General features: G+C 43.9%; 1 protein-coding gene and 1 long non-coding RNA gene across 2 annotated transcripts in view; one reads left to right on the forward strand and one right to left on the reverse strand.

Annotated features, from left to right (window-relative positions):
• The window catches only part of LOC121280827 (protocadherin beta-15-like), a 183852-nt gene extending 168375 nt beyond the window's left edge, over window positions 1-15477 (reverse strand). Inside the window, exon 1 of the mRNA XM_041193098.1 lies at window positions 12920-15477. Coding sequence (XP_041049032.1) covers window positions 12920-15364 — 2445 coding nt within the window. The 5' untranslated portion in view covers window positions 15365-15477. The remainder of the gene's footprint in view (window positions 1-12919) is intronic.
• A 100-nt stretch (window positions 15478-15577) lies between these two features.
• LOC121280828 lies at window positions 15578-15924 on the forward strand. The gene is made up of 2 exons (XR_005943716.1): window positions 15578-15727; window positions 15830-15924. It is a non-coding gene; the product is annotated as an uncharacterized LOC121280828 (long non-coding RNA).
• The last annotated feature ends 10575 nt before the right edge of the window (window positions 15925-26499 follow it).

Genomic DNA, 26499 nt, shown 5'->3' on the forward strand with positions numbered 1-26499 from the left:
CCGGACTTAATATTGAGTTCAACAACTTCAGATCATGAACTCTCTCCTCCATCCCCACCCACTTTCCGATCCCCCTTTTCCAATAATTTATAATTTAAAAAATATATATTTTTCTTTTCCCACCTATTTAAAAATTTATTTTGATCTATTGTTTTATCTCCACCTTTTAGCCCATTTTGATCCCTTCCCCCCACCCCCACTAGGGTCATCTGCCACTTGCTTGTCCTGCTTGCTACCCTTAATGTCCCCATTAGCACTTTGCTTAGATAATATCACCACCGTCAACACCCCTTTGTCCTTTTGTCTATGACATCTTTGGCAAACTCTTCTTTGCCTCCACCTATCACTGGCCCTCTAACCAGCTCTACCTGTCCCACCCCACTCTACCAGCTTATATTTCACCTCATTTCTCTATTTTCTTAGTTCTGATGAAGAGTCAAATGGACTTGAAATGTCAACTGTGTTCCTCTCTGCAGATGCTGTCAGACCTGCTGAGTTTTTCCAGCTATTTTTGTTTTTGTTTCATATTTCCAGCATCGGCAGTATTTTGCTTTTATCTTAATGCTCTGGGGACCTGGGTTTGAAACCCGCCATGGTAGACAGTGGAATTTTAATTCAATAAAAAGTCTGGAATTAAAAGTCTAATGATGACCCCATTGTCGATTGTTGTAAAAGCCCATCTGGTTCACTAATGTCCTTTAAGGAAGGAAATCAGTCATCCTTACCTGGTCTGGCCTACATGTGACTTCAGACCCACAGTAATGTGGTTGGCTGACTCTTAAATGCCTTCTGAAATGGCCAAGCAAGCCAATCAGTTTGAAGAAACTGCTATAAAGACACAAAAAAGGAATGAAACCAAACAAACCACCCGGCATTGACTGAGGCACCGGAAACAACAACAGCATTTGCTGCCCTGTTGACTCTGCAGAGTCCTCCTTACTAACACCTGGCGGCTAGTGCTAAAATTGGGAGAGGTGTCTCACAGACTAGTCAAGCAACAGCCTGACATAGTCATCCTCACGGAATCATACCTTACAGATAATGTCCCAGACTCCACCATCACCACCCCTGGATATGTCCTGTCCGACCGGCAGAAGTGGCGGCACAGTGGTATACAGTCGGGTATACAGTGAGTTGCCCTGGGAGTCCTCAACATCGACTTCGGACCCCATGAAGCCTCAGCAGGTGAAACATGGGCAAGGAAACCTCCTGCTGATTACTACCTACCATCAAACCTTAGCTGATGAATCAGTGCTCCTCCATGTTGAACATCACTTGGAGGAAGCACTGAGGGTGGCAAAGGCACAGAGTGTACTCTGGGTGAGGGACTTCAATGTCCATCACCAAGAGTGGCTCGGTGGCACCACTACTGACCGAGCTGGCTGAGCCCTAAATGTCACAGCTGCTAGACAGCGTCTGTGGCAGGTTGGTAGATGGTAAGGGAGCCAACAAGACGGAAAAACATACTTGACCTCATCCTCACCAATCTGCCTGCCGCAGATGCATCTGTCCATGACAGAATCAGTAGGAGTGACCACCACACAGTCATTGTAGATAAAAAGTCTCACCTTCACATTGAGGATACCCTGCATTGTGTTGTGTGGCGCTACCACCATGCTAAGTGGGATAGATTTCGAACAGATCTAGCAATTCAATACTGGGCATCCATGAAGCACTGTGGGCCATCAGCAGCAGCAGCAGAATTGGACTCAAACATAATCTGTAACCTCACGGCCTGGCATATCCCCCACTCTACCATTACCATCAAGCCAGGGGATCGACCGTGGTTCATTGAAGAGTGCAGGAGGGCATGCCAGGAGCAGCAAGAAGCATAACTAAAAATGAGGTGTCAAACTGGTGAAGCTATAAAACAGGACTACTTGCATTCCAAACAGCAGAAGCAGCAAGTGATAGACAGAGCTAAGTGATCCCACAACCAACGGATCAGATCTAAGCTCTGCAGTCCTACCACGTCCAGTCGTGAATGGTGGTGGGCAATTAAACAGCTCGCTGGAGGAGGAGGCTCCACAAATATCCCCATTCTCAATGATGGAGGAGCCCAGCACAGCAGTGCAAAAGATAAAGCTGAAGCATTCGCTACAGTCATCAGCCAGAAGTGCCGATTGGATGATCCATCTCAGCCTCCTGCGAAGGTCCCCAGCATCACAGATGCCAGTCTTCAGCCAATTCAATTCACTCCACGTGATATCAAGAAAGAGCTGAAGGCACTGGATACTGCAAAGGCTATGGGCCCTGACAATATTCCAGCAATAGTACTTGTGCTCCAGAACTTGCTGCACCCCTAACCAAGCTGTTCCAGTACAGCTACCACACTGGCATCTACCCTGCTATGTGAAAAATTGCCCAGGTATGTCCTGTACACAAAAAGGACAAAGCCAACCCGGCCAATTACCGCCCCATCACTATACACTCAATCATCAGTAAAGCAATGGAAGGGGTCATCAACAGTGCTATCAAGTGGCACTTGCTTAGCAGTAGCCTGCTCACTGATGCCTAGTTTGGATTCTACCAGGGCCAGTCAGCTCCTGACCTCAGTACAGCCTTGGTTCAAACATGGACAAAACAGCTTAACTCCCGAGGTGAGGTGAGAGTGACTGCCTTCGACATCAAGGCAGTATTTGACTGAGTGTGGCATCAAGGAGCCCTAGCAAAACTGGAGTCAATGGAAAGCAGGGCAAAACTATCCGCTGGTTGGAGTTAAACCAGTTGTTGGAGGTCAGTCACCTCAGCTCCAAAACATCACTGCAGAAGTTCCTCAGGGTAAAGTCCTAGGCCCAATCATTTTCAGCTGCTTCATCAATGACCTTCCTTCCATCATACGATTAGAAGTGGGGATGCTCGCTGATGATTGCACAATGGCCAGCACCATTCGCAACTCCTCAGATACTGAAGTAATCCATGTCCAAATCAGCAAGACCTGGACGATATTAGGGCTTGGGCTGACAAGTGGCAAGTATCATTTGCGCCACACAAGTACCAGGCAATGACCATCTCCAACAAGAGTGAATCCAACCATCTCCCCGTGATGTTCAATAGCATTACCAGCACTGAATCCCCCACTATCAACATCCTGGGGGTTACCATGTACCAGAAACTGAACTGGGCTAGCCATATAAATACTGTGGCTACAACAGCAGGTCAGAGGCTAGGAATCACGCGACAAGTAATTCACCTCCTGACTGCTCAAAGCCTGCCCACCATCTATAAGGCACAAGTCAGGAATCTGATGGAATACTCCCCATTTGTCTGGATGAGTGCAGCTCCTACAACACTGTAGAAGCTGGGCACCATCCAGGACAAAACAGTCCACTTGATTGGCACCACATTCAGAAACATTAATTCCCTCCAGCACTGACGCACAGTAGCAGCAGTGTATACCGTCTACAAGATGCATTGCAGGAACTCACCAAGGCTCCTTAGACAGCACCTTCCAAACCCATGACCACTTCCACCTAGAAGGACAAGGGCAACAGATAAATGGGAACACCAGCACCTGGAAGTTCCTGTCCAAGTCACTCACTGTCCTGACTTGGAACTAAATCAACGTTCCTTCACTGTCACTGGGCCAAAATTCTGGAATTCCCTTCCTAACAGCACTATCGCTGTTCCTAGACCACATGGACTGCAGCTGTTCAAGAGGGCAGCTCACCACACCTTCTCAAGGGCAACTAGGGACAGGCAATAAATGCTGGCCCAGCCAGCAAAGCCCACATCCCGTGAATGAATTAAAAAAAAGTCACTTTGTGCCAAAACTAGCTGACCAGCATTGATAAACATGATCACCAGTTTGCGGGTGAGAGTAGTGTCGTTAACCACCCCACAACAGATTTGCAAGCCACTCTCAATCTCTTCAATTCTGCATACAAGAAACTACATCTGTCCTTGAATGTTGCTGAAACAAAACTGATAAAGCAGCTGACACCATGGTCAGGCATATATCCCACCTTCCCTCTATGCTGAAGAAGAGACTCTAGAGTATGTTCAGCAGTTCCCATACTTTGGCAGCCACCCCTCTCAAAAAGCCATTGACAAGGAGATCCAAAATCAGCTCAGCTGCGCCAGTTCAGCATTCTATAAACTATGGCACTGAGTGTTTGACAACAAAGAGCTCCGCCAGTCAACACAAATCTTAATGTACAGTGTAGTTGTTGTCACCAAACTCCTGTACTGCAGTGAGACCTGGACTGTGAATCAACGACACACAAGAGTACTGGAGAAATCCCATCAGTAATACCTCCACCACATTCTCAGGATTCAATGGGAGAAGCATCAAACAAAGGTCAGTGTCCTTGAAGCCAGATCCAAAAGCATTCAGGCAAAACTCTTGAAAAATAAACTTCATTTAGACCGATACCCCAGTGCTGTACTGACAGAATGCTGAACTGTCAGCTGTGCTGTCTTTCAGGGGAGATATTAAAGCAAGGCCTCTTCCATTCTCATAGTTGGAGATCAAAGATCTCATACAAAAACAGAATTACCTGGAAAAACTCAGCAGGTCTGTCAGCATCAGCGGAGAAGAAAAGAGTTGACGTTTCGAGTCCTCATGACCCTTCGACAGTTCTGTCGAAGGGTCATGAGGACTCGAAACGTCAACTCTTTTCTTCTCCGCCGATGCTGCCAGACCTGCTGAGTTTTTCCAGGTAATTCTGTTTTTGTTTTGGATTTCCAGCATCCGCAGTTTTTTTGTTTTTATCAAAGATCTCATGGCTGTTTTTCGAAGAGCAGGGGCTTTCTCCCAGATGGCCCGGCCAATAATTATTCCTCAAACAACATCACTAAAGCAGAATATATGATCATTCTCACATTGCTATTTGAGGGTGCTTCTTTTGTGCAAATTGGCTGCCCTGTTTCCTGCATTACAACAGTGTAAGTACTTTAAAAGTACTTCTCTAGTTTTAAAGCACTTTGACTTCTTTGAAGTTGTAAAAGGTGCTAAGTAAATGCAAGTTTCTGCTTTATCTTTTCAGGTGTGGAACTCAACTTGCCAAGATCTAAATGCAGATTAAATTTTTAACACTGCAGGAGAGCAGATTGTCCTTTCAGCCAACAATAACATTTGAGCTTTAAGGGCAGTTCAGCAGACTGTCTGGGAAACATTCAAGTTTTAATTTTAAAGTTTAAGTAGTCCAGTTTCCAACAGTTATCATTATACTGTAGACAGCATCAAGCTGTGACAGTATGAGGCTATTTGCTTGAGGCGGTCTCACATCAAAAGCCAAACTTACATTCAGCCTGTTTTTTTCTGCAGTTATGCTGCATGTTTTCCATTACTATGAAGCTGAAACTGCTGTTCAGCAAATTAGTTTATGATTGCTATTTTTACACAATTCATAGAGTTGATGGTTACAGTACTTGAAGCACTGAGATGTACATGAACAGAACAAATGCAAAGATGAAACAACAGTAAGCTTGTTTGTCTAAAGTAAATTCCAACTGAGGGGGCAAATTCAAATCTATACATGTATTTAATTGTGAAATAGAATTCATAAACAATATGAACGAATGTAAGAGCCTTGTGAGATTTCTAGATTCAGAGTGCATTTACATTTGAAGTTTAGCATGGCATAAATATTGAGCTTTACAATGTAATTCCAGGTTCCAGACGGGGCCGACTAGGCCTGTAATCACTGGAGTTTAGAAGAATGAGAGGGGATCTCATTGAAACATAAAATTCTGACAGGGCTGGACAAACTGGATGCAGGGATGATGATTCCTCTAGCTGGGGGTTTCTACAACAAGGGGTCACAATCTCAGGATACAGGGTAGGCCATTTAGGAATGAGATGAGGAGAAGCTTCTTCATTCAGATGGTGGTGAACCTCTACCACAGAAGGCTGTGGGGACCAAGTCACTGGATATACTTGAGAAGGAAATAGATAGATTTCCAGACTCTAAAGGCATCAAGGGCTATGGAGAGAGAGTGGGAGTACAGTGTTGAGATATAGGATCAGCCATGATCATATTGAATGGCGGAGCAGGATTGAAGGGCCAAATGTCCTACTCCTGCTTCTATCTCCTATGTTTCTAAATTCCGGGTCTGACCTGACTTTGGAGCAGAGTAGGGACCCCCGTGGATATTGTCTCACATCACTTTGATTGGACACAGCATGGAATTCAAAACCAGTATGACGCAAAACCTGTTTTACAAGGTGCTGAGGAGATTCATTGGATCCCCTGAAAATGTTAAAATCTATCTTAGAATTCTTTAATTATTGAATAGTAAAGCACCGAAGGAGGCTATTCGGGCAATCGAATCTGCACCAGCTCTTTCAAAGAGTCATCCTGCTAGCCTCCCTTCACTATTCTTTCCTCCATTGCTTTCTCTTTCAAGTATTTATTCAATTCCATTTTGAAAGCCTATATTCAGTTTGTTTCCATCTGCTTATCAGGCTACTTCCCTTCTAAGGTTTTAAGGTTAAGAGTACAGGGATTATTCTGTGCTTATTCTCCAAACATTTAGATTTTTAACTGTTGGGAGAAAACATGCACATATGTGTACCCAGCTATTTTCTGGGAAGGACAGTTGCATTTACATAGGATTAAAAGCATAAAAGGCACACAAACAGGCCTTTCCGCCCAACCCGTGTATTTTTTTTATATTGATTCATGGGATATGGTCGTCGGTGGCTAGGCCAGCATTTATTGCCCATCCCTAATCGCCCCTGGAAGATGGTGGTGAGTTGCCTTCTTGGGCCGCTGCAGTCCATGTGGTGTAGGTACACCCACAGTGCTGTTAGTGAGAGAATTTCAGGATTCTGAGCCAGGAACAGTGAAGGAACAGCGATAGATTTCCAAGTCAGGATGGTGAGTGGCTTGGAGGGGAACCTCGAGGTGGTGATGTTCCCGTGTGCCTGCCGCCCTTGTCCATCTAGATGCTAGTGGTCGTAGGTTTGGAAGGTGCTGCCTAGGGAGATTTGGTAAGTTCCTGCAGTGCATCTTGCAGATGGCACACACTGCTACTACTGTGCATCAGTGATGGAGGGAGTGAATGTTTGTGGATGGGGTGCCATTGAAGCGGGCTGTTTTGTCCTGCATGCTGCCAAGCTTCTTGAATGTTGTTGGAGCTGCACTCATCAAGGCAAGTGTTTATGCTCCACTCAAGACTCCTCCCATCTTTTCTCAAATAAATTGATCACCTTGGCTATCAATTCCTTTCTCCCTCACATGCCTGCCCAGTTTCTCCTTAAATGCAACTATTCATTTCAACCACTCCCTGTGATAGTGAGCTCCACACTCTCACCACTCTTCGGGCGAAGATGTTTCTTCTAAATTCCCTATTAGTTTTCTTTGTGACTATTTTATACCAACGGCCTCTAATTATGCTCATCCCCACAACAGGAAACATCCTCTCTGCATCCACTCTATGAAAAGCTTTCATATCTTTAAGGAACTCTATTAGATCACTCTTCAGCCTTCTTTTCTCAAGAAAGAAGAGGCACAGCTTGTCAATCCTTTCCTGATATGGACACCCACACATTCCTGGTACACCGTTGTGAACCTTCTCTTCATCCTTTCTAGTGCTTCTGTATCCTTTTTATAATATGGTGAACAGAATTGTGTGCAGTATCCTTATGGGTGGTCCAACTAAGTTTTGAAACAGGTTTAGCACAACTTCTTAAATTTTCAATTCTATCTGTCAAGAAATAAAGCCTATCACTTAATTTGTTTCTTTTTAATGGCCTTGCCAACCTGTGGTGTAACTTTCGGTGATTGATTCCTTTGTACTCCAAAATACCTTTGTTCCTCTAACCCACCTGGACTTGCACCTTCCAAGTGCATTGACGAGCAGAGGGATCTGGGTGTACAGGTCCACAGGACACTGAAAGTGGCAACGCAGGTGGATAAGGTAGTCAGGAAGGCATATGGCATGCTTGCCTTCATTAGCAGGGGTATTGAGTATAAAAGCTGGGAAGTCAAGCTGCAGCTGTATAGAACCTTGGTTAGGCCACACTTGGATTATTGCATGCAATTCTGGTCGCCACATTACAAAAAGGATATGGAGACATTGGAGAGGGTGCAGAGGAGGTTTACCAGGATGCTGCCTGGTCTGGAGGTTATTAGCTATGAGGAGAGGTTGGAGAACCTCAGATTGTTCTCGCTACAGCGACGGAGATTGAGGGGGGAACTGATAGAAGTTTACAAAATTATGAGTGGCATGGACAGAGTAGACAGGCAGAAGCTTTTTCCCAGGGTGGAAGAGTCAATTACTAGGGGGCATAGATTTAAGGTAACAGGAGAAAACGATAGAGGAGATGTGCGGGGCAAGTTTTTTACACAGAGGGTAGTGAGTGTCTGGAATTCGCTGCCAGAGGAGGTGCTGGAAGCAGGTACGATAGTGGTGTTTAAGAGGCAGCTTGATAAATGCATAAATAGGATGGGAATAGAGGGATACGGACCCTGGAAGTGCAAAATGTTTTAGTTGACGGGCAATATGATCGGCGCAGGCTTGCAGGGCCGAAGGGCCCGTTCCTGTGCTGTACTTTTATTTGTTCTTTGTTCTAATAAGTGACCTTCCTATTCTTCTTAACAAAATGTATTACCTCACATTTATGTTGAACGTCATTTGCTAACTATTTGCCCATTCCGCAAGTTTATGTCCTCCTGTTATTTGTTGCTGTTTTCATAAGTATTGACTACCCATCCATGAATTTAGATGTTGTGTTTTTGATTCCAAGTCCAAATCATTAATATAAATTGTGAACAGGAATAGTCCCAACACTCTCAGCCATGGAGGAGTCAAGAAATGTAAACGGGCCCTGTTTGCCTGTCGGCGTCTGTCTCAAACTGCAGTGTAGGTATGCCCATAGTTTGCAAGGATTTAATTGATGTAATGAAAATCTCCAGGTCTCCTGGTTTAATTGGTTTAAACCAAGGTTTAATTGGCAGATTCCTTGCCTTAAGCCATAAATTGTGTTTTTAAGCCCTACTCCAAGACTTGACCACATAATCTAGACTGATCCTTCAGTACAGTACAGATGCGAGAGGGCTGCATTGTTGGAGCGGCTGTCTTCTCATTTAGTGGAATTTTAAAAATCCTGGTGCTCTTTGAAGAGGAGCAGGGCATTCTCCTGCTCTCCTGGTTAAATTTGTTCCATCAGTTAATAATAGATTAACTGGCGGTTGAAATCATTTGCTATTCATGGGACTATACATGTTTGCAAAGTGGCTGCCACATTTGTCTACACATTAACTGCAATTGCACTTCTAAAATAATTCAATGGCTATGCTATGTTTTGAAACATTCTGAAAGTGTCATAATGTGCCATTTAAATGCAAGTTCTTTCCTCGTTCTTTCAATCACTGTTGGTTGTAATGGTCTCTAAAACAAATTAGTTTTGGCAGACACAACCTACTTCATGGTGGGTGTAAATTTACAGAAGAAAGCAATCTATAATTCAACAATAATGAAATTGGAGCAAAGCCATAGTGATGGTTCCTGCACAAGAAATTGGAAAAAGTCACACAACTTCAGTCTGAGGGGATCAACTGCGATCAAGGTTAAACAATAATGGTTCAGCAGTGAAAGGAACTTTACTCTGCAACTAGCCATCTAATACAGGTGATTTATCAAGATAAGCTCATGGTATTCAATGGAAGAGCTAGAAAGGTACTCCATTCCTTATCACATTCTTTACCACAGTTATAATATATACAGTTTTTAAGTGGAAAAAGTTCACCTTATCAGTATAAAACATTATGACCATAGCTGCCACATTTTTCACTTGAGTTTTAGATCACTTATCCACTTAAATAGAACTAATCAAAAGCTTTTTACTCATGTCAAAATGATCCGGAAATTTTACATTACTATATTGATACTGCTTGTATAAACCTAGAAAAATAACTGAGAAGTAATGCAGTAGAATCATAAAAGCTTACAGCCTGTGCTCACTTTGACAGAAGGTTCATGCTTAATCTTAAATGCCCACCTTTTATCTGTAAGTCAGTAAGTTCTTCATCCTCAAGTATATGTCCAACTCACTTCTAAAATTGTTTATGGAATCAGCTTCAACAACTTCTCAAGTACAGTGTTTGAAGTCCCACTGAACTCCCTCTGAGTGAAAACATTTCTCCTTTTCTCCCTTCTCACCAATGTTTTAACTCTTGCTGAAAAGACAGATATGTGTTGAAGCTTTTTGTTTTCTACACAGCAGCACAAAAGCAAGAATGCCAAATTTCAAATGATCACAACAAGTTGGCACAATTGTGTTTGTCCGGATGAATGCAAGATGTTTCACTTTGGCAACATGTCTCTTGTTTCAGCAATATTTAAGTTCTGTACTACCAAGCGACTGATTTTAAATCTATGATCTCTAATTATTGAACAATTAACCAGAGGAATTTGTTTTTCTCAATCTACTCTGTCAAAAACTCTCATCGTCTGGAAAACCACTCTTTATGTCACCCCTTAACCTCTCCTCATAACGGAGCTCCCTTATATTTGCTAACATTCTGGTATACCTCCCCTCTATCCTTTCTAACGCCTATGCAACTTTCCTAAAGTGCAGTGTCCAGAACTGTCCACAATATTCCAGCTGAGGCATAACCAGCGACTTACAAATTTCTAACATAATTTTTTTCAAAAAATATTCTATGCCTCTATATATAAATCCAAGTTACCCGAGAGTTTGTAAGCACCTTATATCTTTCCCCTGCCACTGTTAAGGATTTGTGTATGTAGACACTGAGTTCTCTCTGCTTGAAACCACTTTTGAAAATCATGCAATTTAAAGGATACTGTATTCGTCATCCCAAAATGCATCCTTTCACATTTCTCTGCATTGAACTCCATCGACCATGCTTCTTGCCAATTAACTATCTGGTCTACATCATCTGAAGTCTATAACTATCCTCAGCAGCACCAAATACATTGTCAAGTTTTGTATCATCTTCACACTTACGATGCTATTCCCAACACAGGAGTCAGGTTGTTAATAAAGTTTTTTTAAAAAGCATTTAATGGATCCAAAACTAACCCTTGGAGGACACTACTGCAATCCATCTTCTAGCCTGAGAAATCTATCACCCCTCTATGCTTCCTGTCACTGAGCTAATTCAATATCAATCTTGTCATGTTCCTCTTAATTCCACGGGCTTCCAACTTTTTAACAGGCTGCTTGATAAGGGGCAGGATATTTTAGATTTCCACCCAAAGCAAATTTGACATCTATGAAGCAGGTGTATCACCCAACCTGACACTAATTTTGTAAAATGTTTTCTAGTTTCAGGTTACTTTTGCATGCAGCCTGTGAACTGTGGCCACAAAATGGACACTCCATTGCAGCTTCCCAGTTGCAAGCAGTGAGACATCAGCTATCTCCTATAGTGAGACAGCTACTAGATCAGGGCTGGGCTTTGGAGAGTGCCCGAGGTGAGAGGCAGTGAGCATAGGTCATATGTGAGCTAAAGTATTTATCTGCAGCCAGAATGTGCACTCTTGTTCTTCTTGAGCCCACGAAAAAGTGAAAAATGTAAGGCCCTATTGTGTTGGGGTGACTGGACTTCACTTTAAGGACTTCTACTTAGGCTAGTCACTGTCTGGTACAAATGTTTGGAGCATGCATAGGTCACTTTCTAATGACTCGTATGAGAATATGGAAATCCAGGTCCCACAATGGCATAGAACCTTCATTTTTATATTTACAAAGCTCCCTGCCTGAAGCATGTGAGTATGTTCTTCTCGCATTTATAAGTGCACCTGAAAATTTCATCAGGCAGGCTTTGGGCATAGAAGGGTCAATAAAGGGTACCTAGCCCTGCTCTTTCTGTGCCCGCTGTCCATTTATCAGGCTATGAATAAGTATGCAGAAGCTGAAAATCACCCCATGATATTATAACCTCAGGGAGAGAAAAGACTGATGTATGAGGCTGCCTTTATGTTAGTTCCAAAGTTAACACAAGTTCTGAGACCTGAAGCTATGATATTGATTGCAGCACTGCAGTAACTTATTTTTACTGCCTAGTTCCAAATTGAATTTTCAGGTCTAGAAGAGAGGCCTCAGCACAGATGGTTATAAGATGAATAAGATGTGTTTTGACAGTGTGATTGTAATGTCCACAATCTGAATCAATTTTAAGCTCCGTGTCGTTTTCTAAAGTAACCAGGAGCTCGAGATCTTTCTATACTAGATTTGGCTTTGTGCTAGAGTTATATTCAATGCAATGCAAAAGTGCAATGCTGAAGCATGATCCACTCCAACAGTTTAATATGACTAACTCTACTTTACAGTGAATCAAAATCCCACTCATAGGAATTAGAAAATTTATGGCAAAGTAGGAGACTATTGGGACCATTAAACTTAACCTTTTGATTGGAGCTCTTTATAATCCCCATTTCCTTGCATTTCCTCCACACCCATTTATACAATTCTTTATGTATGAAATACATAAATGAGAAGGTGTAGTCTTTAACTCAGCAGCAACGTCTGGTGAAATTTTAAACCTTCTAATAACTCCACTGACACTGTCACTTTTTTCACTTTATACATTGTAGCTACATAAACGTAGCAATATAACGGAACTCATGGTTAAGTTGACTTATGTAGGTCCCCCAGGGTGCATTCAAACTCCAAATGTAGTTTTAGTGCAAAGTAGCTTTGCATGGCATCAATGCTACAAGTTACTGTTTTATTGCACTCTACATGTTACATCAGGTATCAACCTGGGACTAGAAAGGAACTGAGTGAAAAACGCTCATCATTTGGGAATCAGAGGGGCATTGGCATTCAATTTATACTCCAAGATCAGCATTGGTGCACAGTGGTCTCTGCTATAGTGGTGTGAATGTACCCTCATGTGATCTTATGAAATCAAACCGCACAGGAAACTGGAAACGTGTGGTTAAGTGCTCACTGCTTCCCCCGATTTTCCTCAGAGCAACTATCTTTGGTGCAACTCACCTCAGAGTGCGGATTTTTCCAATTATTCGTTAGCTCCCCTCTCCATTCTGCCAGAAGCGTGTCAGTATTTGCCACGTCATTTTGCAACGTTGCCGTGTTGTATGGCGCTAAAAAGACGAAATCCCCCTTACTTGATAATTGATTTGGGCGAACCTTATAGGAGTATGTTCGAGAAAGCGACCCATTGCCAACTAACTCAACGAAGTGCGGGGTTCCTTTGTAATCGGGTACAGTTTGAAAATATAGATGGGAATTTGGGAAAGTGTCGTCCGCATGCCACCGTTTTAAATTGCAGCACGAGGGGGAGAAGTCACAGCAGCGAGACCTATTTCTATCAGAATGACACATGGTCGCAATGAGGACGATTAGAACGACAAGGAGAATGGAGGAGGTTGAAGCTAACGTGATTATTAAATAAAACGCTAAATTAGAAGTGGGACGGACGTCCTGGGATTGTGGAATTTGGTCTGACAGAGTTTCTGCGCCACTGTCTGTTATTAATAAGTTGATGGTGACCGTGGCGGAAAGGGATGGGTGTCCATTGTCTTTCACCAGAACGACGAGTTTATGCATGGGGTCGTCCTTTTCCACGAAACGACGATTTGTCCTGATTTCTCCGGACCCGTGTGCCACGCTGAACAGGCCCGAGTCAGTGGCCTGGAGCAACTGATAAGACAAACGAGCATTCTGGCCGGAATCTGCATCTGCAGCCATCACTTTGGTCACGAGGTAGCCCGGGTCCGCCGAGCGAGGCAAAGTTATTCGTGAATTATTCTTGGTCAATGGGGAAATGATGTGCGGGGCGTTATCGTTCTGATCCAGGACGATGACGTTCACAGTCACGTTGCTGTCAAGGAGCGGGAATCCAGCGTCCCGAGCTTGAACATAGACCTGGAAGCTTTTGAGTTCCTCGTAATCGAATGAGCGTTGGGAATAGATGACACCGGTGTCCGAGTTGATGGAAACGTAGGCGGGTGCAGGCATGTTATGAACTTGGCTGTTCAGGATTGAATACGCTACATGTGAATTCTGGTTCAGATCCGGGTCCAAAGCGGAGACAGCACCTATGGAAGAGCCAGGAGGGTTGTTCTCGGGCACATAAACTGTATAGGAAAGCTGTGCAAAACGTGGTGGATTATCATTAATATCCGAAACTTGAACCAGAATGGTTTTGTTGGTGGGGAGGGGAGGAGATCCTGCATCAGTGCAGGTTATGTGAACGGTATATTGGGAAGCCATCTCCCTGTCCAGAATATGGCTGGTGGTCAGTGTGTATGTGTTCTTTAAAGATGTTTTGAGGTTAAATGGTAGGTCATGCGGAATCTGACACTGAAACTGCCCATTTACTCCAGAATCTCGATCCGTTACACGCATCAGAGCTACTACAGTCCCAGGCTGGACATCCTCCCGGACCGGGGTAGATACTGACATTAATGTCACCTCTGGTGCATTATCATTCACATCAATTATCTCCACTATAACTTTGCAAACTGCAAAGTGAATGCTGTCCTTTGCTTCAATGTTAATCTCATAAAGATTATTCTCCTCGAAATCCAGTACCCCCTTGACTCTCATTTCTCCCATTTTGGACCCGAGGCTGAAGAGGTCACGCACTCTAGCCGGGGTACTGCTGCTGAAGGAATAGCTTATGTCACCATGAGAACCTTCATCCAAATCAGTGGCATTGAGTTTGATAACCAAAGTACCAACTGGCACGTTTTCCAGTAACCTCACCTTGTACACTGCCTGCTCGAATACCGGCCAGTTGTCGTCGACATCGAGAACAGTGATGATAATTTGGGAAGTGCCTGACTTCACTGGGATTCCACCGTCAATAGCTGTCAGAGTTAACCGATGAGTCGCCAGCGCTTCCCTGTCTAAAGCCTTGGTCAGCACTAAGACTGCAGTTATACTACCGTCGCTGCTGTTCTTGACCTCTAAGGCGAAGTGTTGATTTGCGTTCAAATGGTAAGTGTTGATGGAATTGGTGCCCACGTCGGGATCGTGCGCGCTCGGGAGCAGGAAGCGCGTTCCCTGCGGAACTGACTCCACAATTTCCAGATGGAGCTCATCATCTGAGAAACTGGGCGAATTATCATTTATATCCAATATCTCGACTTCAGCGCTGTAAAGCTCCACCGGATTTTCAATTATAATATCATTAGTAAGGACACATCTAGCGTTTTGTCCACAGAGTTTCTCTCTGTCTATCTTAGCATTCACACGCAACTCTCCGTTAGCCAAGTTTACCTTAAAATACCGCTCATTGGCTTCAGACATTAACCGAAGATTGCGATTAGCTAACTCGTTCACGTCTAAGCCTAAATCCCTGGCGACATTCCCAACAAAGGCTCCGTGCTCCAGCTCTTCAGGAATTGAATAACGGATCTGTCCAGAGACATTTTCCCAGATACAAAGCAGGAAAATAAAAGACCACGCTAGCATTCTCTGTCTGAATTAGTCCTTGCATTCGGAGTGCTGTAGGAATCCAAACCAAGAAATCGCGGCAACCACCTGTATGATCCAAAATGTCGCGATGAATACTTGATATCCGTTCTTAATAGTTGAGAAAGACTGCATGGAAAAGATGGCTGTTGAATGTGAATGTAAACACTGAATCAGTGCTTTTCCTTCTTTCCGATTCTTCGCTGTACGTGGTCTAAGGGGGAGGAGTGATGGATCTCTGGCAGTATTTGAGTACCTCATTGGTACACAGCGACACAGAGAGTCTCGGCCAATAATTGCACGGTACAGTCGTGGACTGCGTCAACGGTGCAGAAGGAAGTTGTCATTTGGCATGCAGTGTCGGTAAAACAGTTGAAAAAAAGGTTTGTGTATGTATATGTTACACTGAATCTGCACACCTAATCTAATGTATTTCTATCTCTTTTAAAATCGTAACCATGTTAGGTTTATTTTCGACTGTTCAGTGGAAGTCATTCCCGCTACTGTGTTCGTCAGTTCCTGAAAAAACAATGGCGAAGATAAAACTCCCAGGAACGTTATTGTGAGTCGAGAACTCTTATTACCAGTTTCCTTAGTTAAGCTAACTGAACTTGAACTGGAATTATTTGCAATATCTAGGTGACTTTTAGGTTTTAAATACTAATGGAAACTCTTGATTTTGCCCAGTAGAAATAATAATCGCTCAGCATTTTAGTATATTAGATGTTACTTTGTCCACGAACATTTTATATATTTAAACCCTGTGATTTAAAGGATAGTCAATTACATCAAGCCCAGACAAGAGTTTACCTACAGCAGTTCAAATAATCCCAAAATATTATTAGAAATCTACTTCGTTGCTGCATTGATTGAAAATTCTGGCAATGAAAAGCAAATCCAAATGCACAGTCAGTCTACACTGTTTAATATTCCAGACACAGTCAACAGCAGGGACAAGAAGTGAAAGAAAACATTTAGTGGAAATTTAATTTCGTTCTCCGTCAGTGCTGCCTTCACGATAGTATCACTTTATTTAATCAAAATAAATGATTCCTACGTGAAGATTTTAAGGTAGCAGATTTTGCTGTCAAGGCGTTTGTCAACTGCTGAACCGCTAAAGAAGAGTCTAGCTATGCAAGAGGAAAACTGTCAGGCACGTTGCGTCAAAAGGGCAGGCAAGCTTTAGTTATCTTGGCACGGAAGAAAAGTTGCCAAGTTGAGCATAGTAATACAGAGCAAGTGTCATTTCTTAGGACGATCCTTATGCGACAGTAGGGTCACAAAAGAGAATGGAAGGACCTGGACAAATGAACATACAGAGCTAATGCAATTGCATTAGTTTTAAAAAGCAGTATGTTGGCGTGATATAACACCTAACAGCTGACTAACCTGATATTACGATGTTGCAGAATTTCTGATAGTGACATTTAATTCTTCCTGGCCAGAACAGAAAGCATTACTGTAACATCATAGAAATTTAAGGCACAGAAAGCCGTTTGGCCCATTGTCTCAGTGTTGACTGAAGATATATCCTGCTTAATCACACTCTCCAGTTCTTAGTCCAGTGGCTTGTTGGCTGTGAAGTCCAAGGGCATATTTGGTACATTTTAAGTATGATGAGGGTTTCTGCCTCTACCTTTCAGACAGTGAGTGGCATTACCTCATCAAAACATTTCTCCTGAATGCCCCGCTAATGCTTTACCTGTTACTTTAAATCAGTGCCCCCTGATCATTGACTTTTCTGATAAGAGAAATGGGTCCTTCTTATCCTCTCTGTCTAGGACCCTCATAATCTTATACATCTCAAGTAAATCTCCCTCAGCCTCCTCTATTTCAAAGAAAACAACTATAGCTATTCAATCTTATAGCTAAAATTTTCCATTCCTAGTAATATCCTCATAAGTCTCCTTTATCGCCTCTTTAGTGCACTCATTTCCTCCCTGTAACCAGAAATTAATGCAGTTCTGTAGCTGTGGCTTAACTAGTATTATAAACAGTTCAAGTATTACCATCTTGTTCTTAAATGCCATGTGTAAGCTAATAAAGGAAAGTATCACATATGCTTTCTTAACCACCTTATCTACTTGAACTTCAACCTTCAGAAATCTGTACACGTACACTCCAAAGTTCCTCTGTTCCTGTACACTTCTCAGAATCCTACCATTTATTGTGTCTTCCTTCACCATGTTTGCCCACCCCAATTGCATTACTTCACACTTCTCTGGATTGAATTCCATTTTCCACTTTTCTGCCCACCTGAACAACTGATATTTTTATGGAGGCTAAAGCTTTCTTCCTCACTATCAACCATGCAGCTAATTTTCTACCATTTGCAAACTTCTTAATCATCCCCCTACATTTGTATCTAAATCATTGATACATGTGATGAAAAGAAAGGGACCTGGTCCTGAGCCCAGTAGAACCTCACTGGAAACAGCTTTCTGGTCACAAAATACCCATCGACCATAAATCTTTGCATCCAGCTACTAAGCAAATTTTGCCACTTTCCCTTGGATTTTTCTGTCCAGTCAGCCATGTGGCTCCTTGTCAAAAGCGTTGCTAAAATCCATGAAAATTACTTCAAACATTCTACCTCTATCGACCCTCCTTGTTACCCCTTCAAATAATTAAATCAAATTAGTCAGACATAACCCTCCCTGAACAAATCTATGCTGACTGCCCATCATTAATTTGTGCCTTTCCACACGAAGATTAATACTACCCACAAGAACTCTCTGCAACAATTTGCCCACCGTTAGGCTGACTGACCTGAAATTACTGTCTATTCCTTTCTTCCTTTTTAAACAATTTTACAATATTTGCAGTCCTCCAGTACTCTGATGCCCCACCTGCAGCTAGGGAGCATTGGAAAATGAAAGTGAGGGTCTCCATTATTTCCTCCATTGCTGCTTTTAATATCCTAAGGTACAGCAGCTGGCAGCTTATCCACTTCCAAAGATGCTAAATCCATTAATATTTCCACTCACACTCTTTTTATCCCATCCAATATTTCACATTCCTCTTCTTTAACTACAATTTTTGCATCATCCCCCATTTGTGAAGTTAGATGGGAATTATTCATTAAGAACAATTAGCACATCTTCTGCCTCCACACACAAGAACACAAAAACATAAGAAGTAGGAACAGGAGTAGACCATATGGCCCATTGAGTCTGCTCTGCCATTCAATATAATCATGGCCGATCTTGGCCTTCAGCTCAATTTTCCTGCCTGCTCCCCATGTCCCTTAATTCCCTGCAAAACCAAAAATCTGTCTATCCCAGCCTTAAATGTATTAAATAATGGAGCATCCACAGCCCTCTGGGGTAGAGAATTCCAAAGATTCACAGCCCTTTGAGGGAAGTAATTTCTCCTCTTCACAGTCCTAAATGATCGGTCCCTTATCCTGAGATTGTGCCCCTATGTTTTAGATTCTCCAGCTGGCAGAAATAACCTCACCATGCCTACCATATCAAATGCCCTCAGGATTTTGTAGCTTTCAAGGAGATTGCCTGTCATTCTTCTAAACTCCAGGGAATATAAACCCAATTTGCTTAGCCTTTCATCATAGGACAATCTCCTTATTCCAGAACCAATGTAGCAAACCTTCACTGTACCACCTCCAATGCAAGTATGTGCTTTCTTAAACATGGAGACCAAACCTCATGCAGTATTCTAGAAACACATAGTGTAATTAGAAAAAGGCAATATGATTTTACTAAGGGTAAAATCCTTTTTGACAAATTTATTTGTATTTTTTGAGGATGCAAAGAGGGTGGATAAAGGGGAACCAGTAGATGTAGTATACCTGGATTTCCAAAACCGTTTACAACTGTGGCAAGATTTCTTTATTCTTGTAATCCAATCCCCTTGCAATAAAGGTCAAAATACCATTTCTCTTGCTAATTGCCTGCTGCACTTTCTGTGTTTCTTGTACAAGAACCCCTAAGTCTCTTTGAACACTTACAAATTTCACACCTTTTAAAAATATTCTGCTTTTCTATTCGTAGGACCAAAGTGAATAACTTCACACTTCCCTGCACTATTGTCCATCTGCCATATTGTTGCCAATCACTTAACCTGCTTATATCTCTTTGTAGCCTCTCTGAGTACATCCCATAGCTTACCTTCCCACCTAGCTTGATATCATCAACAAATTTGCATATATTACTCTCTGTCTCTTCATCTAAGTCATTAATATAGATTGTAAATAGCTGAGGCCCCCACACTGATCCTTGCAGTACTCCACTATTCACTGTTTGCCAACTTGAAAAAGCCCTGTTTATGCCCACTCTCTATTTTCTATCTGTTAACCAATCCTCTACCCATGTTAAAATACTACCCCAACTCCATGACCCCTCATCTTGCCTATTAAACTTTTTTGTGGCAACTTATCGAATGCCTTTTGGAAATCAAGGTATACTACATCTACTGGTTCCCCTTTATCCACCCTCTTTGCATCCTCAAAAAATACGAATACATTTATCAAAAAGGATTTTACCCTTAGTAAGATCATATTGCCTTTTTCTAATTACATTATGTGTTTCTAAGTGCATTGTTAAGACTTCCATAATGATAGATTCCAATGTTTTCCCAACAGCTGATGTTGGATTCACTGACTGGTAATTCACTGTTTTCTCTCTCCCTCCTTTCTTGAAAAGTGGTGTAACATTTGCCAATTTCCAATCTAGTGGGGCTGTTCCTGAATCGACGGAATTTTGGAAAATCATAGCCAGCTCATCCACTATCTCTGCAGCTATCTCTTTTAGAAGCTAGGGTGTAGGCCATCAGGTCCTGGTGATTTGTCGGATTTTAGGCCCTCAAGTTTCGGCAATACTTTTTCTCTGCTGATATCAACTTCTTTAATGTGTTCACTCTTTTTAGACCCTAGATCAACATTTCTGGTATTAAACTTATGTCTTCTATTGTGAAGACAGACACAAAATGTTTGTTCAATGCCTCTGCTATTCCCTCATTCCCATGATAATTTCTCCTGTCTCTGCTTCTAAGGGGCCAACGTTTACTTCAGCTAATAAAAACAAAAAAACTGCGGATGCTGGAAATCCAAAACAAAAACAGAATTACCTGGAAAAACTCAGCAGGTCTGGCAGCATCGGCGGAGAAGAAAAGAGTTGACGTTTCGAGTCCTCATGACCCTTCGACAGAACTTGAGTTCGAGTCCAGGAAAGAGCTGAAATATAAGCTGGTTTAAGGTGTGTGTGTGGGGGGCGGAGAGATAGAGAGACAGAGAGGTGGAGGGGGTTGGTGTGGTTGTAGCGACAAACAAGCAGTGATAGAAGCAGAATATCAAAAGATGTCAACAACAATAGTACAATAGAACACATAGGTGTTAAAGATAAAGTTGGTGATATTATCTAAACGAATGTGCTAATTAAGAATGGATGGTAGGGCACTCAAGGTATAGCTCTAGTGGGTTTTTTTTTTTTTTTTATTTTATATAATGGAAATAGGTGGGAAAAGGAAAATCTTTATAATTTATTGGGAAAAAAAAAAGAGAAGGGGGAAACAGAAAGGGGGTGAGGATGGGGGAGGGGACTCACGACCTAAAGTTGTTGAATTCAATATTCAGTCCGGAAGGCTGTAAAGTCCCTAGTCGGAAGATGAGGTGTTGTTCCTCCAGTTTGCGTTGGGCTTCACTGGAACAATGCAGCAAGCCAAGGACAGACATGTGGGCAAGAGAGCAGGGTGGAGTGTTAAAATGGCAAGCGACAGGGAGGTTTGGGTCATTCTTGCGGACAGACCGCAGGTGTTCTGCAAAGCGGTCGCCCAGTTTACGTTTGGTCTCTCCAATGTAGAGGAGACCACATTGGGAGCAACGAATGCAGTAGACTAAGTTGGGGGAAATGCAAGTGAAATGCTGCTTCACTTGAAAGGAGTGTTTGGGTCCTTGGACGGTGAGGAGAGAGGAAGTGAAGGGGCAGGTGTTGCATCTTTTGCGTGGGCAAGGGGTTGTGCCATAGGAGGGGGTTGAGGAGTAGGGGGTGATGGAGGAGTGGACCAGGGTGTCCCGGAGGGAGCGATCCCTACGGAATGCCGATAAGGGGGGTGAAGGGAAGATGTGTTTGGTAGTGGCATCATGCTGGAGTTGGCGGAAATGGCGGAGGATGATCCTTTGAATGCGGAGGCTGGTGGGGTGATAAGTGAGGACAAGGGGGACCCTATCATGTTTCTGGGAGGGAGGAGAAGGAGTGAGGGCGGATGCGCGGGAGATGGGCCGGACACGGTTGAGGGCCCTGTCAACGACCGTGGGTGGAAAACCTCGGTTAAGGAAGAAGGAGGACATGTCAGAGGAACTGTTTTTGAATGTAGCATCATCGGAACAGATGCGACGGAGGCGAAGGAACTGAGAGAATGGGATGGAGTCCTTACAGGAAGTGGGGTGTGAGGAGCTGTAGTCGAGATAGCTGTGGGTGTCGGTGGGTTTGTAATGGATATTGGTGGACAGTCTATCACCAGAGATTGAGACAGAGAGGTCAAGGAAGGGAAGGGAAGTGTCAGAGATGGACCACGTGAAAATGATGGAGGGGTGGAGATTGGAAGCAAAATTAATAAATTTTTCCAAGTCCTGACGAGAGCATGAAGCAGCACCGAAATAATCATCGATGTACCGGAGAAAGAGTTGTGGAAGGGGGCCGGAGTAGGACTGCAACAAGGAATGTTCCACATACCCCATAAAGAGACAGGCATAGCTGGGGCCCATGCGGGTACCCATAGCCACACCTTTTATTTGGAGGAAGTGAGAGGAGTTGAAGGTGAAATTGTTCAGCGTGAGAACAAGTTCAGCCAGACGGAGGAGAGTAGTGGTGGATGGGGATTGTTCGGGCCTCTGTTCGAGGAAGAAGCTAAGGGCCCTCAGACCATCCTGGTGGGGGATGGAGGTGTAGAGGGATTGGACGTCCATGGTGAAGAGGAAGCGGTAGGGGCCAGGGAACTGGAAATTGTTGATGTGACGTAAGGTGTCAGAGGAATCACGGATGTAGGTGGGAAGGGACTGGACAAGGGGAGAGAGAAGGGAGTCAAGATAACGAGAAATGAGTTCTGTGGGGCAGGAGCAAGCTGAGACGATCGGTCTACCGGGGCAGTTCTGTTTGTGGATTTTGGGTAGGAGATAGAAGCGGGCCGTCCGAGGTTGGGCAACTATCAGGTTGGAAGCTGTGGGAGGGAGATCCCCAGAGGAGATGAGGTCAGTGACAGTCCTGGAAACAATGGCTTGATGTTCAGTGGTGGGGTCATGGTCCAGGGAGAGGTAGGAGGAAGTGTCTGCGAGTTGACGCTCAGCCTCCGCGTGGTAGAGGTCAGTGCGCCAGACAACAACAGCACCACCCTTGTCAGCGGGTTTGATGACAATGTCAGGGTTGGACCTGAGAGAATGGAGTGCAGTAAGTTCAGAGAGAGACAGGTTAGAATGGGTGAGAGGAGCAGAGAAATTGAGACGACTAATGTCGCGCCGACAGTTCTCAATGAAAAGATCGAGAGAAGGTAAGAATCCAGAGGGAGGGGTCCAGGTGGAGGGAGAATATTGAAGATGGGTAAAAGGATCCGTTGAACTGGGAGAGGACTCCTGCCCAAAGAAGTGAGCCCGGAGACGAAGACGGCGGAAGAAGAGTTCAGTATCATGCCGAGCCCGAAATTCATTGAGGTGAGGGCGTAAGGGTATGAAACTAAGTCCTTTGCTGAGCACTGAACGTTCAGCATCGGACACTTCCCTTCCCTTCCTTGACCTCTCTGTCTCAATCTCTGGTGATAGACTGTCCACCAATATCCATTACAAACCCACCGACACCCACAGCTATCTCGACTACAGCTCCTCACACCCCACTTCCTGTAAGGACTCCATCCCATTCTCTCAGTTCCTTCGCCTCCGTCGCATCTGTTCCGATGATGCTACATTCAAAAACAGTTCCTCTGACATGTCCTCCTTCTTCCTTAACCGAGGTTTTCCACCCACGGTCGTTGACAGGGCCCTCAACCGTGTCCGGCCCATCTCCCGCGCATCCGCCCTCACTCCTTCTCCTCCCTCCCAGAAACATGATAGGGTCCCCCTTGTCCTCACTTATCACCCCACCAGCCTCCGCATTCAAAGGATCATCCTCCGCCATTTCCGCCAACTCCAGCATGATGCCACTACCAAACACATCTTCCCTTCACCCCCCTTATCGGCATTCCGTAGGGATCGCTCCCTCCGGGACACCCTGGTCCACTCCTCCATCACCCCCTACTCCTCAACCCCCTCCTATGGCACAACCCCTTGCCCACGCAAAAGATGCAACACCTGCCCCTTCACTTCCTCTCTCCTCACCGTCCAAGGACCCAAACACTCCTTTCAAGTGAAGCAGCATTTCACTTGCATTTCCCCCAACTTAGTCTACTGCATTCGTTGCTCCCAATGTGGTCTCCTCTACATTGGAGAGACCAAACGTAAACTGGGCGACCGCTTTGCAGAACACCTGCGGTCTGTCCGCAAGAATGACCCAAACCTCCCTGTCGCTTGCCATTTTAACACTCCACCCTGCTCTCTTGCCCACATGTCTGTCCTTGGCTTGCTGCATTGTTCCAGTGAAGCCCAACGCAAACTGGAGGACCAACACCTCATCTTCCGACTAGGGACTTTACAGCCTTCCGGACTGAATATTGAATTCAACAACTTTAGGTCGTGAGTCCCCTCCCCCATCCTCACCCCCTTTCTGTTTCCCCCTTCTCTTTTTTTTTTTTCCCAATAAATTATAAAGATTTTCCTTTTCCCACCTATTTCCATTATATAAAATAAAAAAAAAAACCCACTAGAGCTATACCTTGAGTGCCCTACCATCCATTCTTAATTAGCACATTCGTTTAGATAATATCACCAACTTTATCTTTAACACCTATGTGTTCTATTGTACTATTGTTGTTGACATCTTTTGATATTCTGCTTCTATCACTGCTTGTTTGTCGCTACAACCACACCAACCCCCTCCACCTCTCTGTCTCTCTATCTCTCCGCCCCCCACACACACACCTTAAACCAGCTTATATTTCAGCTCTTTCCTGGACTCGAACTCAAGTTCTGTCGAAGGGTCATGAGGACTCGAAACGTCAACTCTTTTCTTCTCCGCCGATGCTGCCAGACCTGCTGAGTTTTTCCAGGTAATTCTGTTTTTGTTTTACTTCAGCTACTTTCCTTTTATTTCCTATAAAAGCTCTAACAATCTGTTTATTATATTTCTGGCGAGTTTATTCTCAGATTCTAATTTTTCCCTTTTAATCAACTTTTTGGTGGCCCTCAGGTGGCTTCTAAAACATGCCCAATCCTCAGATTTGCTGCTGTTTTTTGCAAGACTGTAAGCCTCTCATTTTAATCTAATACTATCCTTAACTTCCTGAGTGAGCCACAGATGGGACTTACTCATTGAGTTTTGTTTTTCAACAGAATGTATTTTTGTTGAAGGTTATGAGATGTTTCTTTAAATGTTATCCACTGTTCATTTACCTACATATCTGTTAGTCTTTTTACCCAATTAACCATAGCCACCTTTTGGGGGAGGCGGTGGTATTGTTGCTGGATTAGTGATCCAGAGATGCAGAATAATGATCTGGGGACCTGGGTTTGAATCCCGCCATGGCAGATGGTGAAATTTGAATTCAATTAGAAATCTGGGATTAAATGTCTAATGATGACCATGAAATGATTGTTGTTCAAACCTATCTGGTCCACTAATGTCAAAACCAGCCGGTCTTACCTGGTCTCGCCTACATGTGTCAAAAATGAGTGAAACCAGATAGACTACCCTGCATCGAACTAGGCACTGGAAATGACAGCGGCAAACTCAGCCCTGTTGACCCTGCAAAGTCCTCCTAACTAACATCTGGGGGCTTGTGCTAAAAGTAGGGAGAACTCTCTCCCATAGTAGTCATGCAACAATCTGACTTAGTCAAACTCACAGAATCATTCTTTACAGGTAATGTCCCAGACGCACTTTCTGCAAAGGTGGCTGCACAGTGGTATACAGTCAGGAGGGAGTTGCACTGGGAGTCCTCAACATCAACTCCAGACCCCGTGATGTGTCATGGCAGCAGGTCAAACATGGGCAAGGAAACTTCCTGCTGATTACCATGTACTGGGCCACCCCTAACCCCACCCCTGGCCCCCATCCCTCAGCTGATGAATCAATACTCCACCATGTTGAACAGCACTTGAAGGAAGACTGAGTGTGGCAAGGGCAGATAATGTTCTCTGGGTGTGGGACCTTCATGTCCATTGCCAAGAGCGGCTCGGTAGCTCCACTACTGATCGAGCTGGTCGAGTCCTAAAGCACAGAGCTGCTGAACTAGATCTGTGTCAGGTGGTGAGGGAACCAAGAGAAAAAAGCATACTTGACCTCATCCTCTGAAACTTGCCTGCTGAAGATGGATCTGTCCATGACAATATCTGTAGGAGTGACTACCGCACAGTTCCTGTGGAAATGAAATCCCGTCTCACATTAGGGGTACACTCCATTGTGTTATGTGGCACTACCACCATGCTAATTGGGATAGATTTCAAACTGTTCTAGCAACTCAAGACTGGGCAACCATGAAGCGCTATGAGTGGGCCACCAGCAGCAGCAAAACTGTACTCAACTACAATCTGTAACCTCATGGCCTGGCATATCGCCCACTCTACCATTATCAACAAGCCAAGGGATAAACCCAGGTACAATGAAGATTGCAGGAGGGCATGCCTGGAGCAGCACCAGATATACCCAAAAGAGGTGTCAACCTGGTGAAGTTACAACACCAGACTATTTGCATGCCGAACAGGAGAAGCAGCAAGTGATAGCAGAGCTAAGCAATTCCAGAACCAATGGATCAGATATAAGCCCAGCAGCCCTGCCACATCCAGTTGTGAATGGTGGTGAACAATTAAATGACTCACTGGAGGAGGAGACTCCCCAAATATCCGCATCTTCAATGATGGGTGAGCCAGCATTTCAGTAAAAAGGTTAAGGCTGAAACATTTGCAACAATCTTCAGCCAGAAGTGTCAAATAGAAGATTGATCCCAGACTCTTCTGGAGGCCCCCGGCATTACAGATGCCAGTGCTCAGCCAGTTCGATTCACCCCATGTGACATTTAGAAATGGCTGACCGCACTGG

The sequence above is a fragment of the Carcharodon carcharias genome, chromosome 8 (genome assembly GCF_017639515.1).
Source record: "Carcharodon carcharias isolate sCarCar2 chromosome 8, sCarCar2.pri, whole genome shotgun sequence".
Classification (NCBI taxonomy): Eukaryota; Metazoa; Chordata; class Chondrichthyes; order Lamniformes; family Lamnidae; genus Carcharodon; species Carcharodon carcharias.